Source organism: Pipistrellus hanaki, assembly GCF_964339955.1.
Source record: "Pipistrellus hanaki genome assembly, chromosome: 15".
NCBI classification, from domain to species: domain Eukaryota; kingdom Metazoa; phylum Chordata; class Mammalia; order Chiroptera; family Vespertilionidae; genus Pipistrellus; species Pipistrellus hanaki.
Genome location: NC_140517.1, coordinates 48339773 through 48355080, shown reverse-complemented (window position 1 = coordinate 48355080; position 15308 = coordinate 48339773). Strand labels below are relative to the sequence as shown.

Sequence of the window (15308 nt, the reverse complement as noted above, 5' to 3'; positions counted from 1 at the left end):
TAAAAATAAATAAATAAATAAATAAATAAATAAATAAATAACTTATCCCTGGAAAAGATAGTTATTCTATTGAATATAAGCTGCTCGCTGAATTCAGGTGATGTTCTATGGGGACAACACTGAGTCAGGTCCATATGGCAACTAGTAAGAGTGCAAGGAAATAAGACCTCTTACAAGCTCAGGCTGCTCCCAATTTTCTCAAACAAGTCAGAGAACAGCTTTCCTGAGCACATGAGGAAAGTGATTGATGCAATCTGTGAAAGCCATAAAGGTGGACCAGGAGAAATAACTTCATCAACCAGAATATGTAGTGAGATACACGGTGTGGCTCAGTGGGTGAGACTGGACCTATAAAACAGGTCATGGTTCAATTTCAGGTCAGGACACAGGCCTGGGGGTGTAAGGTCAATCCCCAGTTGTCTCCTGGGGATGGGCAGGAGACAGCCAATCAATGACTCTCTCTCACCATTGATGTTTCTATCTCCCCCTCTCCTTTTTTAAAATCAATAAAAATAAATTTAAGAAAAAAGAAAAATACAAATATATTTAAAGAAAAAAATCGACACCCCTATTTGGTTTGGCTCAGTGGATAGACAGCTGGCCTGTGTATTGAAGGGTCCCCAGGTTAATTCCAGTCAAGGGCACATGATCAGGTTTCAGGCTCGATTACCAGCAGGGGGCATGCAGGAGGCAGCCAATGATTCTCATCATTGATCTTTGTAAAGTTTCCATCTCTCTCCCCCTTCCTCTCTGAAGTCAATAAAAATATATTATAAAAAACAGATTGACAGAATTTGTCAACCTGGTGATAGGACATAGATGTATTAGAAAACAAAAAACAAACCAGGATGTGGTGATATAGATCTGGCAAGACACCTGTATAAATAACGAATTGTAACATACACATGTGGCTCAGTAGGTTTTCCTTCAAGGTACATGCTCAGGTTGTATGCTCAACCCCCAGTAAACGACACGCAGGAGGGAGATGATCGATAATATGTGTCATCAATGATATTTCTATTTATCTCTCCCTCATCTTTCCCTTGTGAAATTAGTAAAAACTTAAAAAAAAAAAAAAAGTGCAAAACACACACACACACACTCATGATTTTTACAGCACTCATATTTATTGGGAATCTCCTACTATTGATGTTGCAGTGTATGAGGTTCAGTTCACACAAATAGGGCATCATGGAGTTTCTTATAGTACTGTTAGGGTTGAACAAAAAAAAAAATCTACATTTCCTGCATATCTAAGACCTTACTCCAATGTGAACTCTTATATGGGGAGTAGGGTTAAAATTGTGGCTAAAGAATTTCCCATATTAACTAGACTCATTAGACCTTTCTCTAGCATGAATTTTCTGATGAGAACCAAGGCAATATTTGGTGGTAAAAGACTTCCCACACTCACCACACACATAAGGCTTTTCTCCAGTGTGAACTCTCAGATGACGACGAAAGCTACTACCACTGATAAAAGATTTCCCACATTCATTGCACTCATAAGGCCTTTCTCCAGTGTGAATTCTCTGATGACGACGGAAGCCATTACTACTGGTAAAAGATTTCCCACATTCATTGCACTCATAAGGCCTTTCTCCAGTGTGAACTCCCATCTGATGATAACGGAGGCTACTTCCACAGGTAAAAGATTTTCCACATTCACTGCACACATGAGACTTTTCACCTGTGTGAATTCTCTCGTGACGATTAAGGACATTTTTCCGAGTAAATGATTTCCCACATTCACTGCACTTAAAAGGCCTTTCTCCAGTGTGAATTCTCTGATGACAATGGAAGCCATATTTCTGAGTAAATGATTTCCCACATTCACTGCACTCATAAGGCCTTTCTCCAGTGTGAACTCTCTGATGGTAACGAAGATAATAGATACTGTTAAAAGATTTATCACATTCATTGCACTTATGCCTTTCTCCAGAGTGCAATTTTTGATGATAATGGAAGCCACTACTATTGACAAAAGTTTGCCCACATTCATTGCACTCATAAGGCCTTTCTCCAGTGTGAACTCTCATCTGATGATAACGGAGGCCACTACTACAGGTAAAAGATTTCCCGCATTCACTGCACTCATAAGGCATTTTTCCAGTGTGAACTATCTGATGATCACGAAGGTTACTGATCCTGGTAAAAGATCTTCCACATTCAATACACTGATAAGGCCTTTCACCTGTGTGACATCTCTGATAATAAAAGAGGCCAATACTACTGGTAAAAGATGTCCCACATTCACTGTTCTCAAAAAGCTTTTTTTCTGCATGAAATCTCTGATGATAACAAAAAGTAGAAAATCGAGAAAAATATTTTCCACATTCACGGCAACTGAAATACGCTTTTCCAGTAGGGACACCCTTGTCCCAATCACATATGTAGTTAGAGCCGATGGATTTATCACATTCTTTATTAGTAAAATAATTATTTTCCTCTTGATACGTCACCCCACACATCGAGATACCATTCAGGTTGTCACTGATCTGAATAGCCGTTTGCTGGAGAAGCCCTGCCGTGCTAAGGATGTCCTGCCCCACCTCTCCACAGCTAAAAAGCTTCTGAAACACATTGAAATTGCAGCCCTCTTCAAGTGAGACCGAGTTCACACCTCTTATCAAAGGCTTCTCTCTCAAGTGCTGCTGGTGCTGGTGAAATGGTGCATTAAAATAAAATTGCTGTGCACATGCTCCACACCTCAATAGAATCTGCCTGTGTTGTAATTCCTGCTGATGAGTCACGTGGAAAATGTTTCTCAAAACTAGTCCACAACTCTCACAAGGGTGGCTCTTCTGGGAAGACAAAGCTAATGTGGGATTCCTTGCCTGTGACACTCCTACTGAAATGTTCTCTTCAAGAGGTTCCTCCACATTCTCTGCTCCACAGCAGCAACCTGAATAAAAGGAAACACAGGTGAAGTACAATACATGATGACTTTAGAAGGAAGAAATACCCTCATCTCAAATGTGTATCTGTCATAGCTAGGCCTGAGTGTATGGGATGCTTTTCAAGACCGGTAAGTTAGACTCTGAGGAAATGGCTAGAATACGTTACTTGACCCCTAAGGTCAGTCAATAGTGGAGACTTTATTAAGGAGGGCCATGAACATAAGATGGAACACAAACAAGAGACTCAGGGCCCAGTAGTTAGTTGTTCCTTTATAAAGAGCTTCCTGTAGGACCATTCAAACTGATGACGCAGTCTATGTGGAACAATGTGAATGTGCCCAAACATATTAAAACCTACTGCTTTAGCCAAAACCGGTTTGGCTCAGTGGTAGAGCGTCGATCTGTGGACTGAGGGGTCCCGGGTTCGATTCCGGTCAAGGGCATGTACATTGGTTGCGGGCACATTCCCGGTGGGGGGTGTGCAGGAGGCAGTTGATTGATGTTTCTCTCTCATCGATGTTACTGGCTCTCTATTTCTCTCCCTTCCTCTCTGTAAAAAATCAATAAAATATATTAAAAAAAATAAAATAAAACCTACTGCTTTACATCACATGATATCTATGATTAAAATAATATGACTCTAAAGTCATGGACCAAAGAGGAGCCTGTATGGGTAACAGTTGAGGTACAAAGTTTAGAGAGGTAAAGATTATCCATAAGCAGGAAACCTAAGTAGAAATAATAATGGCTAAAATGGAGACGTTTAGCCATAGGTAGAATGGCTCAGTTGGTTGAGAATTATCCTTTCCACTGAAAGGTAGCTAGATCGAATCCCTGTCAGAGCACATGCCCAGGTTCTAGGTTCAACCATCATTTGGGCTGTATACAGGAGGCAACCAATCAATGTTTTTTCTCATCTCTCTCTCTCTCTCTCTCTCTCTCTCTCTCTCTCTTTCTCTCTCCTTCTCTCACTTTCCCCGTCTTCTTCTGTGTCTAAAATAAAGAAAAACATTAAAAAAAAAAAAAAAAAAAAAAAAAAAAAAACCTGAGTAGTTGCCGAAAAAAGTTTTGCTCAGCGGATAGAGCATAGGCCAGGTTCGATTCAGTCAAGAGCATGTAGCTTGGTTGCGGGCACATCCCCAGTGTGGGGTATACAGGAGGCAGCTGGTCGATGTTTCTCTTTCACCGATGTTTCTAACTCTCTATCCCTCTACCTTCCTCTCTAAAAAGTCATTACAATATATTTTTTAAAATAAAAATAAATTAAAAAACTGAGTAGTTTGCAAAATGTCAATAATAAGAAAGCACAAGTAGAATGGGGTACAGAACTGGCAATGGAAACAATACAATGTTGAGCAAAATAAGTTCTTACTTATAATCTTAATAAAGGTCTCGTGTCAAACTCTATCCAACAGCCCTTCACCAAGGCAGGATGGCCTCTGGGTCCACCCTGCCATGGATGTAGCCATCTTTCTCCTATAATGCACAAATGATATTCCCTTTAAATCCCAGTTTAGCGATTCCATTGGATACAAATGACAGAAATCCTCAAAGAAAAACTGGCCAATAATTTGGTAGAACAAGGGAGCAATGAAGAAATCAGATTTAAAAAAACAAAAACAAAACAAAAACAGAATAATAATAATAATAATAATAATAATAAATTGTGTGAGTGACAGCAGCAATAGTATAGCAAAATAGGAAATAGAATTTATCTCACTGCCAGAATAAGTAGACAGGTATCCACAAAAAAACAATAAACAACCCCAGAGACAGAAATACGATCTCCATAAAGACAAAGAGCAATGCAAAAGTGCAATAAAGGATGTCTGGGAAGATGGGTAATCAAATATATTTGAAGATAGCTAGGGTTAAAAACCAAAGTCAGAGTAACCACACTAACATGAGTGGACTGTTGTGTGAAATACACTGGAATCCCTTGTTTCGCAAAACCGGAAAAGCCCATATAACATCTGTGAACTCCCCACAATTTACACATCAAAGGACCATTTAGTGTTTGCTGGCATGAATTATCAGAGAAATACTTTTGGCCACGACCTACCATAGAATAGACACAGAAATCAGAATGTTCCCAGCACTATACTTCACCCTCAATTGTTACTAAAAAACATTGCTATCAAAGTCATTGTGGGATCATACATTATTTGTTATTATGTCCTCAGCTCATAGAGCATGAAGGAGGCAAGGCTTTTGAATCTTTTCTAATATCAAAACAACATCCCTCCTAGCCAACACCCTTTATCCCACATGCAGATAAATCTATTTCTCAGGCCATAACTGGTCCATAGGATTAAAGGAGTAATTGCTTCAGGAAGTGTGAAGACATTTAATCTATCTATATAAAGCGGTAATATGCTAATTGGTTCCAACAGTGTCCCAGTCACGACCAGAGCTGGTGGGTGGGGTCAGGGGCTGGGACTTCAGCCCGCAGAGCAGGAGTGCCAGGCCTTCCTAGTGCTAATGTCAGGCTGCCTTGGGGGCGGGGGCTGCTCCCCAGGGAGGCACAAGCAGGCAGAAACAAGTGGACTGGAATGGGGATGGGGACTTCTGCCCCAGCGCTAACATCATGCTGCCTGCATGAGTTCCCCCCTAGCACTGAGGTGAAGCTGCCTTTCAGACTATAACTTAAGCCATTGAAAATCAAACGGTACCCCCCAAATGCTTTTCCTTGGATGGTACAGGTGGTAGTGGAAAAACATATCTTTATCAAGTTTTAATACATTATATGAGAGGTTGGGGTGGTACTGTTTTACCCACAGCATCAGCATCTACAGGAATTGCTACAAATTTACTTCTCTGTGGAAGATCTTTTTATATTATTTTTAAAAAAATATTTTTATTGCCGAAACAGGTTTGGCTCAGTAGAGCATCTGTCTGTGGACTGAAGGGTCCCAGGGCATGTACATTCTGGTCAAGGGCATGTACATTGGCTGTGGGCACATTCCCGGGGTGTGTGTGTGTGTGTGTGTGTGTGTGTGTGCAGGAGGCAGCTGGTCGATGTCTCTCTCTCTTCCATGTTTCTAGCTCTCTATCTCTCTCCCATCTTCTCTATAGAAAATCAATAAAATGTATAAAAATATATTAAAATATATATATATGTATTTTAATTGATTTCTTTTACAGAGAGGAAGGGAGAGGGACAGAGAGCTAGAAACATCGATGAGAGAGAAACATCGACCAGCTGCCTTCTCCCCCCCACCACCACAGGGGATGTGCCCACAACCAAGGCACATGCCCCTGACCAGAATCCAACCCGGGACTCCTCAGTCCACAGGCCAAACCAATTTCGGCACTTCTTTTTTCTTTTTTTGATTTTTTAAAATTAAATTATTATCTGTGTACATATTTTAACATTGCCACCCCCCTCCCATGCATACCCCCCTCCCCAGAGTTCGATTTCGGCACTTTTTATTTTTTTAATATATTTTATTGATTTTTCACAGAGAGGAAGGGAGAGGGATAAAAGTTAGAAACATGGATGAGAAACATCAATCAGCTGCCTACATCAATGAGATAGAATCATTGATTGGCTGTCTCCTTCACTGTGGATAGAGCACACAAACCGGGCATGTGCCCTTGACAGGAATCAAACCTGAGACCTTTCAGTCCACAGGCAGATGCTCTATCCACTGAACTAAACCAGCTAGGGTAAAAAACTTCATTCCCAATATAAATTACCAATTCCATTAAAGGAAACTTCAATTTCTAGACTCAATATAAAGAGTGAAGTTGCTAAAACTATTAAAAAGGCCAAACTTCTCATTACTGATAAATGCACCATGGCATCCCGTCATGCTATAAACCCCATAGAAAGATTACTAAATTATGGATTTGAATGTTGCCTTTGGTGGGAAAGTTGTCCTTTTCGGAGGGCATTTTCGACAGTGTCTCCATGTTGTACCGCATGCTATGCAATCGGCCATAGTACAAACGAGTTTTAAGTACTGTACTGTTTGGGGATGATTCAGAAAGTTTTCTCTTAGAACCAACATGAGAACAGAGGATTGTACTTACAGTGAATGGTTAGTAAAACTTGAGGATGGCAAACTTTATAGCAGTTTTCATTTGGAATGGATATTATTGAAATCACTGTAATTCATAATGGATCCACTAGTGAAGCTACCTACCTTTGGAAATAGTGTATCTATAGATAATATTAAAAATATATTGAAACAGCCGAAACTGGTTTGGCTCAGTGGTAGAGTGTCGGTCTGCGGACTGAAAGGTCCCAGGTTCAATTCCGGTCAAGGGCATGTACGTTGGTTGTGGGCACATCCCCGGTAGGGGGTGTGCAAGAGGCAGCTGATCGATGTTTCTCTCTCATTGACGTTTCTAGCTCTCTATCTCTCTCCCTTCCTCTCTGTAAAAAATCAATAAAATATATTAAATAAATAAATAAATAAAATAAAAATATATTGAAACAGTCTTTGTACAAAAAATGAGCATGTTCAAAAATTAAATGAAGAAATTTTGGATATACTTGATTGAGATTTCTCACATGTTTGAGTGATGATTCCATTGATTCAACAAATGATACTAAAAAGGAAAAATTTGCCCATCCAAAAAAAAAAAAAAATTATTGAGTTTTACAGAGAGGAAGGGAGGTAGAAAGAAAAACATCAGTGATAGAAACATCAGCTGCCTCCTGCACACCTCCTACTGGGGATGTGCCCACAACCAAGGTACATGCCCTTGACTGGAATTGAACCTGGGACCCTTGAGTGCACAGGCTGACGCTCTATCCATTGAGCCATACCAGTTTTAGCTTGAAAAATCTTAATAGTAAACGGGTTCCTTGTAATGGCACTAGATTTATCATCAAAAGATATGACCTAACATAATCGGAGCTGAAGTATTAACAGGATCTGCAGACGGAAAGGTTGTTCTGATTCCAACAATTGATTTGTCCCCATCTGACACTGGCCTCCCATTTAATTTGATGACAGTTTCCCGTGATGCCAGCATTCATGATGACTCTTAACAAATCACAAGGACAAACTATAGACAGAGTAGGAATATTCCTATCTGAACCCGTTTTCGCACATGGTCAGTTATAAGTTGCTTTCTCTAGAGTTCGAAGAGCATGTCATGTTATAGTTAAAGTTGTAAATACTTCATCACAAGGGAAATAAGTCAAGCACTCTGAAAGTGTTTTCACTCTTAATGTGGTGTAAGGCAGCGTTTTTCAACCGCTGTTCCAACTAGTGTGCCGCGAGATGTTGCCTGGTGTGCCGTAGGTGCAGACAAGACAAGAATTTTATAATTTTTCACTATTTTGTTTACTTAATATTTCATAATAAAGTAATTATAAAATACTTTCTTTGTGTTTATTTGATTCCTATTCAAGAGAATTACTTTATATATAGTCAATATAGGCACAGAGTTAAATTTTTTAACATTTTCTAATGGTGGTGTGCCTCGTGATTTTTTTCATGAAACAAGTGTGCCTTTGCCCAAAAAAGGTTGAAAAACACTGGTGTAAGGGAGATGTTAGAATAAGCTTAATCACTTTATCAGTCATTGTTGGCATCACTGTTGTTTTTCTATCATGTTTTTGTTGTTGCTATATCATTTTGTTATTGTTTATTTATATATTATTTTCGTATACATTTTACTAATTTCCTTTCATCTCTTACACTTCCATTATAGAGAAAGGGCAAACAGAAATATTAAAATATTTCCTCTAATTATGTCCCTTTTAATGTGCATGGATTTTGTGCAGCAGACCAAACTTGTGTGCATTCAGACCAATGCTCTAGCCACTGAGCCAAACCAGTTAGGACTAAAACTATATATTTTTAAAAAATATTTAACCCTTCATCTTGAAGAACAAGAAAAGTTCAAAATAGAAGGATGGAAATAATAAAGAATAGAAAAGAAATAAATAAAACAGAGGCTAAAAAAAAAAAAAATCAAATCAATGAAACCAAGATCTGGTTCTTTGACAGAATAAACATGATGAAACATTAGTTACTCTCTTTAAGAAACAGAGAGGACCCAATGGTATGATACGTACACAATACCATAATAAAAAATGAAAAGAAAAAGAAAAAAGAAAAAAAGAAAGAAACAGAGAGGACCAAAAAATAAAAAAATAAAAAACAAAAGCAGTTAAGTAACAACAGATGCCACAGAAATACAAACGGTTTTAAGAAAATACTATGAACAATTACTGGTATACACTGAGTAGCCAGATTATTATGATCTCTGAACACATAATAATCTGGCCACGCAGTGTGTGTGTATGTGTGTGTTTTAGAGGCTTGGTGCATGAATTCAAGCATGGGTGGGGTCCAGCTAGCCCAGCTGGTTGAACTCCTGGTCGAGGGGACAATTTGCATATTAGCCTTTTATTATATAGAATATACACTGAGCGGCCAGATTATTATGCATTCGGAGATCATAATAATCTGGCAACTCAGTGTATACCAACAAGCTGGACAATGAGGATGAAAGGGACAAATTCCTAGAAAAATACAATCTCTCAAAACTGAGTCAGGAAGCAGCAGAAAACCTGAATGAAATATAAGCAGTAAGAAAAAAAACTCCCCCAAAACAAAAGCCTGGGTCTGGACAGCTTCACAGGGAAGTTTTACCAAACATTCTAAGAAGAACTAACATCTATACTCCTCAAACTATTCCAAAAAAATTCAAGAAGGAACACTTCCAAGTTCTTTATATGGGTAAAGCAGTATCCTAATTCTAAAACCAGAGAGAGCCGAAACCGGTTTGGCTCAGTGGATAGGGCATCGGTCTGTGTACTGAAAGGTCCCAGATTCGATTCTGGTCAGGGGCATATATGTTGGTTGCAGGCACATCCCCGGTAGGGGGTGTGTATGTTTCTCTCTCATCGATTTTCTAATTCTCTATCTCTCCCCCTTCCTCTCTGTAAAAAATCAATAATATATATATATATATATATATATATATATATATATATATATATATATATATTTATATATATATATATTTTAAAAGACCACATATAAAAAAATAAAAAATGAAATAAAAAAATAAAACCAGATAGAGACACTACAAAGATAATTATAGGCCAATATCCCTGATGAACACAGACAAAATAATAGCAAATTGAATCTCAACAAAATAATAGCAAATTGAATCTACAAATATATTAAAAAGATCATACACCATAATCAAGTGGGATTCATTCCAGGGATGCCGGCTGGTACAATATTCACAAATCAATAAATGTGATACATCCCATAAACAAACTGAAAGACAAAACTCACATGATCATATCAACAGACGAAGAAAAAGCATTCTATGAAATCCAACACCCATTTGTGTTAACAACTCACAGCAAACTTGGAATACAGGGAGCATATCTCAACATAATAAAGGTCATACATGACTAACATACAGTCAACATTATACCACACGGGCAAAAATTAAAACCATTTTCCCTGTGCTAAGAATGGGAGCCAGATAGGGTTGTCCGCTTTCACCACTTTTATTCAACACACTAGGAAGTCCTAACCACAGAGATCAGACAAGAAGAAATAAAAGGCATCCAAATTAGAGAGGAGGAAGCAAACAAAACTCTCATGATTTGCAGATGGCATGATATTATACATAGAAAAACCGAAAGCCTTCACCAATAAACTACTAGATTTAATAAATAAATTGGGCCTTGGCCGGTTTGGTTCAGTGGATAAGGGTCAAACAGACTGACAGGTCCCAGGTTCGATTCCAGCCAAGGGCATGTATCTTGGTTATAGGCACAACCCCAGTAGGGAATATGCAGGAGGCAGCTGATCAATGTTTCTCTCTCATCGATGTTTCTAACTCTCTATCCCTGTCTCTTCCTCTCTGTAAAAAAATCAATAAAATATATTTTAAAAAATAAAATATGCTAAACTTAAAAAAAAAGCAAACTGAAAACAAAAACACTACCAAGAAAACATTATTTTCCACTTATTAATAGGAAACAAATGGATATCTACATACAGCATGATAAGAAATCCAAACTACTTTTACAAACATCCCTGAGCTACAAGAAAACACAAATGGAACCAACATAATGACAAAATCAAGCCAGAAACTAAAGGAAAATATCTTCTCTAGCTGGTCTGGTTCAGTGGATAGAGTGTCAGCTTGCTGATGGATGGGACCCAGGTTTGATTCTGATCAAGGGCACAGGCTTGATTCCTAGTAGGGAGCATGCAGGAAGCAACCAATCAATGATTTTCTCTCCTCATTGATGTTTTCTATCTCTCTCTCTTTCTCTCTTCCTTCCTCTTTAAAATCAATAAAGAAATATCTATATATTTTTAAAAAGAGCCCTAACCGGTTTGGTTCAGTGGATAGAGCATCAGCCTGCGGACTGACCGGTCTCAGGTTCGATTCAGGTCAAGGGCATGTACATTGATTGCTGGCATATCCCCAGTGGGGGTGTGTGTAGGAGGCAGCTGATCGATGTTTCTTTCTCATCGATGATGTTTTTGGCTCTCTATCCCTCTCTCTTCCTCTCTGTAAAAAAATCAATAAAATATATTTTTAAAACAACAACTAAAACAATATATGCTAAGAAACTGCTGAAACTGGTTTGGCTCAGTGGTAGAGCATCGGTCTGTGGACTGAAAGGTCCTGGGTTCGATTCCAGTCAAGGGCATGTACCTTGGTTGTGGGCACATCCCCAGTAGAGGGTGTGCAAGAGGCATCTGATCCATGATTCTCTCTCATCGATGTTTCTAACTCTCTATTCCTCTCTCTTCCTCTCTGTAAAAAATCAATAAAATATATTTAAAAAAAAATAATATATATGCTAAGAAACCCAAAACACCAATCAGAAAAAATGTACCCACTCCTACCTCATTGCAGCACAATGTGTATTAGCTAACATCTGGTACTAGCCCAAGTGCCAGTCAGCGTTGAGTGGATAAATGGCCGTGGTACGTGTACACATGGAACACTATGCAGCAGTAAAAAAAGAAAGACCTCTGGCCTTTTGAGACAGCATGGAGGGACCTAGAGAATACTATCCTAAGTGAAATAAGCCAATCAGGGAAAGACAAGTATCACAGGATCTTACTTATATATGGAATCTTATAAATAAAATAAACTGATTAACAAAATAGATCCAGAGACATGGAAGCATGGGACAGACGGTGGAATCTCAGAAGGAAGTTGCTGGTGTGTAGGTGGGTGAGAGGAGAAAAACCAAAGAACTTGTATGCATATATGATAACCCGCAGACACACAATCAGGTGGTGTAAGCCTAGGGCAGGGTATGTGGCTGGGCTAGTAGGGGTTAATGGGGGTGGGGGTGTTAAACAGGACATACGTAATACTTTCAACAACCTATATAATAAAAGTCTAATAAAACCCTTGTTACATCATATATGGCCATTATGTTGTAACAAGAAGGACCAATTGCTATGCTGTGCACTGACAACCAGGGGGCAGACGCTCATCACAGGAGCCGGGCTCTCAGCTATAATAGAATGAAACAAATGCTAGAGTTGGTAAATTACAAGGAATGAATTACAAACATAAAATGAAGAGTATCAAAATCAGACACAAAAGAATACATGATGTCAAAGATACATCATTTGAAATTATGCAGGTAGGAAGAAAGAGGAAAAATAAATTCAAAGAATATAGCAGCCCCAGCTGATTTGGCTCAGTGGACAGAGCGAATGCCTGCAGACTCAAGTGTCGCAAGTTCGATTCCAGGCATGGGCACATGCCCTGGTTGTGGGCTCAATCACCAGTAAGGGGCGTGCAGGAGGTAGTCGATCAATGATTCTGATCATTGATATTTCCATTTCTTACTCCTTTTCCCTTCCTCTCTGAAATCAATAAAAAAATAATAATAATTTAAAAAAAAAAAAAAAAAAGAGCCGAAACCGGTTTGCTCAGTGGATAGAGCATCGGCCTGTGGACTGAAGGGTAACAGGTTCGATTCCGGTCAAGGGCATTTACCTTGGTTGCGGGCACATCCCCAGTAGGGGGTGTGCAGGAGGCAGCTAATCAATGATTCTCTCTCATCGATGTTTCTAGCTCTTTATCCCTCTTCTTTCCTCTCTGTAAAAAAATCAATAAAATATATATTTAAAAAAAATAAAAAAAGAATAAAAAAAAAAGAATACAGCAATGTGAACTAAGTAACACCATCAAGAGAGCCATTATCTGCATTGTGGGAATCCTAAGAAACACAGCGGGGTTGAAAGAGACAGAGGAAAGAAAAAAAAAGGAAAAAGAAAAAGGCCTAAAAAGTTTATTTTAAAAACTAAAATAAGCTGCCCTAGCTGGTTTTGCTCAGTGGACAGTGCTGGCCTGTGGACTGAAGGGCCCTGAGTTCAATTCCCGTCTGGAGCACATGCCTAGGTTGCAGGTTTCACCCCCAGCAGGGGACGTGCTGGAGGCTCCCATCATTGACAGTTCTCCCTTCTCTCCCTTCCTCTCTGAAATCCACGAAAATATAAAATGATAACAACAAACACAGGCTAAGGATGTAGAAAGGTTTCCCAAAATTATGTACAAATGACCAACAGGAATATAAAAAACGCTTTTCCTCACTAATCAAGGCGGAATCCGTTAGGCTCCCTGTCACCTTACCAACCACAGGTCCTTCCCTGTGAGTTCAGTGCAGCAGGTATTGGGGCGGCACTGAGAGCAGCTGGCAGTGCAAGAAAGGACAGCAACTGCCCAGGAAACTGGAAAACGTGCAGTAACCACCATTCTCATGTGAGGACAGAGCGCACCTGGGAAAAGGGGCTGGGGAAATGCAAAGCCAAGTCCAGTCCCTGGTGACAGTGAGGGTCTTACCCAGCGAGGATACAAGTTCAAAGTTCTCCAGCATCACATTCAGGTACAGACGTCTCTCACCCTCATCCAGGAGGCTCCATTCCTCCCTGGAGAAGTACAGGGCAATGTCCTCCAAGGTCACGCCAGCCTGTCAGAATGGAGACCATTGAATACAGATCTGCCTTTCTGAGAACCAGTGATTCTACTCCGCCCCCGCCCTCCACCTCCTCCAGGGCACCTGGTTAGTGTGGACACCAGGCCCTAATGCCAGTGCAGGCTGCTGTCACATCACAGTCCCATCACTCACTGGGATCGCCCTCAGGAAAGGCAAAGGGGCCGGCAGAGAAACAGAAGCTCTGAGCGATGCCTGCAGGGCCCCAGCCTTCCTGCCAAACAATCCCACTGCAGCCTCCCAGATCAAGCCCCCAAGACAAAGACAGACAAACGCGAGCTTATGCTTCACCCTTCTGTCCCCACACCAGGTCCCGGGGACCATCAGCTCACACTCCCTCCAGATGTGCACACACTGGGTAATGTCTAACACCTTCCCATCTTCAGTCCCGGGTTCACTCTCTCAGCTCTGCCCCCGTCCCGCTCCAATGCCCCTGGACCTCGCTGGGCTCCCCCATGCACTTGGCACAGGCTGTCGGGAGAGCTTGAATTCCAGCCGGGTCCACGCCAAACCCGGGCCCCCGATGGACTCCGCAGCCCGGAAAGCCCGGATGGAGCCTGCTTCATCCTCCCTGCAGCCTCCGATCTTTGCTTCTTCATCCCTGACCACCCACCTCCGCGTGGGAACCGCAGAGGCCGGGCACCCCTGTCCTCTCCGCCTCAGAAGCCACCGCGCTCCTCCCTCCCCTCCGCCTTCCTCACGGTCCTCCCCGCGGACGGAGCTGCAGGAGGGACAGGCCCGCACCGGGCTGTGGGGTGCGGGGTGAGGAGGCGGGGGGCCTGGGGGACAGGAACTCACCTCAGCGAAGCTCCTCAGCGCGGGCGCCGCCATCGCGCTCTGTGGGCCGCGCGGGGCGGGGGCGGCGGGAGCGGCGGGCGCCGCGGGGATGGCGGGGCCGGGCGGGGCCGGGCAGAGGGCCCCCCACGCCCCCGGGCCCGTCTCCACGCCCGCGCCCGTGCTCTCGGCACCACCCCCCTCGCGGCTGTCCCCCGGGGGCAGCTCCACGAGGGCCTGGCGATCGGGGACCTCGGAGCAGACAGCCGGCCGCATCCCGAGCGCAGACAAAAGGCCTGCCTTGAGGACACCGGAAGTCCCGCCTCCCGGCGCTTCGCCGGAAACGCGTTCTCGGACTCCTCATTGGCTCCCGCGGGGGGATTTCGCGTTTGGTCGTTGGGGTGATGTGGTCAGTCCCAGGCCAGCGTCCAGCGTTTTCCCGCCCCGATCCCGGAGAGAAAGGACCCGGGTCCGCCTCTGCAGGGGCTGAGAGACGTCCCATCGCGTGAAAGAGGCATCTTGGAAATGGCTGAAGGAAGTTGTCATCTTAATGAAAACACGTTATCTTTGAGCCCAAAGCAGCGACTCATCATAAAGAGCTATGAATGGATGAGATTCTAGAACATCTTATCCCATCAATGACCTACTTACACCATCATATGTGAATGTGA

The 15308-nt window shown here is 41.7% G+C and overlaps 2 protein-coding genes and 1 pseudogene across 3 annotated transcripts in view; 1 reads left to right on the top strand and 2 right to left on the bottom strand.

Annotated features, from left to right (window-relative positions):
* The window catches only part of LOC311633819 (cullin-2-like), a 392353-nt pseudogene that overhangs the window by 156445 nt on the left and 220600 nt on the right, over positions 1–15308 (top strand). The gene's annotated exons all lie outside the window — the stretch shown is intronic.
* Positions 1–15308, bottom strand: part of LOC311633341 (uncharacterized protein) — a 92523-nt gene that overhangs the window by 42690 nt on the left and 34525 nt on the right. The gene's annotated exons all lie outside the window — the stretch shown is intronic.
* Positions 1109–14955, bottom strand: LOC311633372 (uncharacterized protein). Its single transcript, XM_084905988.1, has 3 exons — positions 14662–14955; positions 13713–13839; positions 1109–2905 (listed from the first exon to the last, which is right to left on the bottom strand). The coding sequence occupies exons 1-3, from the start codon at positions 14911–14913 to the stop codon at positions 1326–1328; spliced, it is 1959 nt and encodes a 652-aa protein (XP_084762114.1). The 5' UTR covers positions 14914–14955; the 3' UTR covers positions 1109–1325.

Coding starts and splice junctions, on each gene's coding strand:
- LOC311633372 (XM_084905988.1), bottom strand. CDS start 14,913: ATGCGGCCGGCTGTCTGCTCCGAGGTCCCCGATCGCCAGGCCCTCGTG. Junction 13,840..14,661: donor CGCTGAGGAGCTTCGCTGAG/GTGAGTTCCTGT, acceptor CCATTCTGACAG/GCTGGCGTGACCTTGGAGGA. Junction 2,906..13,712: donor TGAACTTGTATCCTCGCTGG/GTAAGACCCTCA, acceptor CCTTTTATTCAG/GTTGCTGCTGTGGAGCAGAG.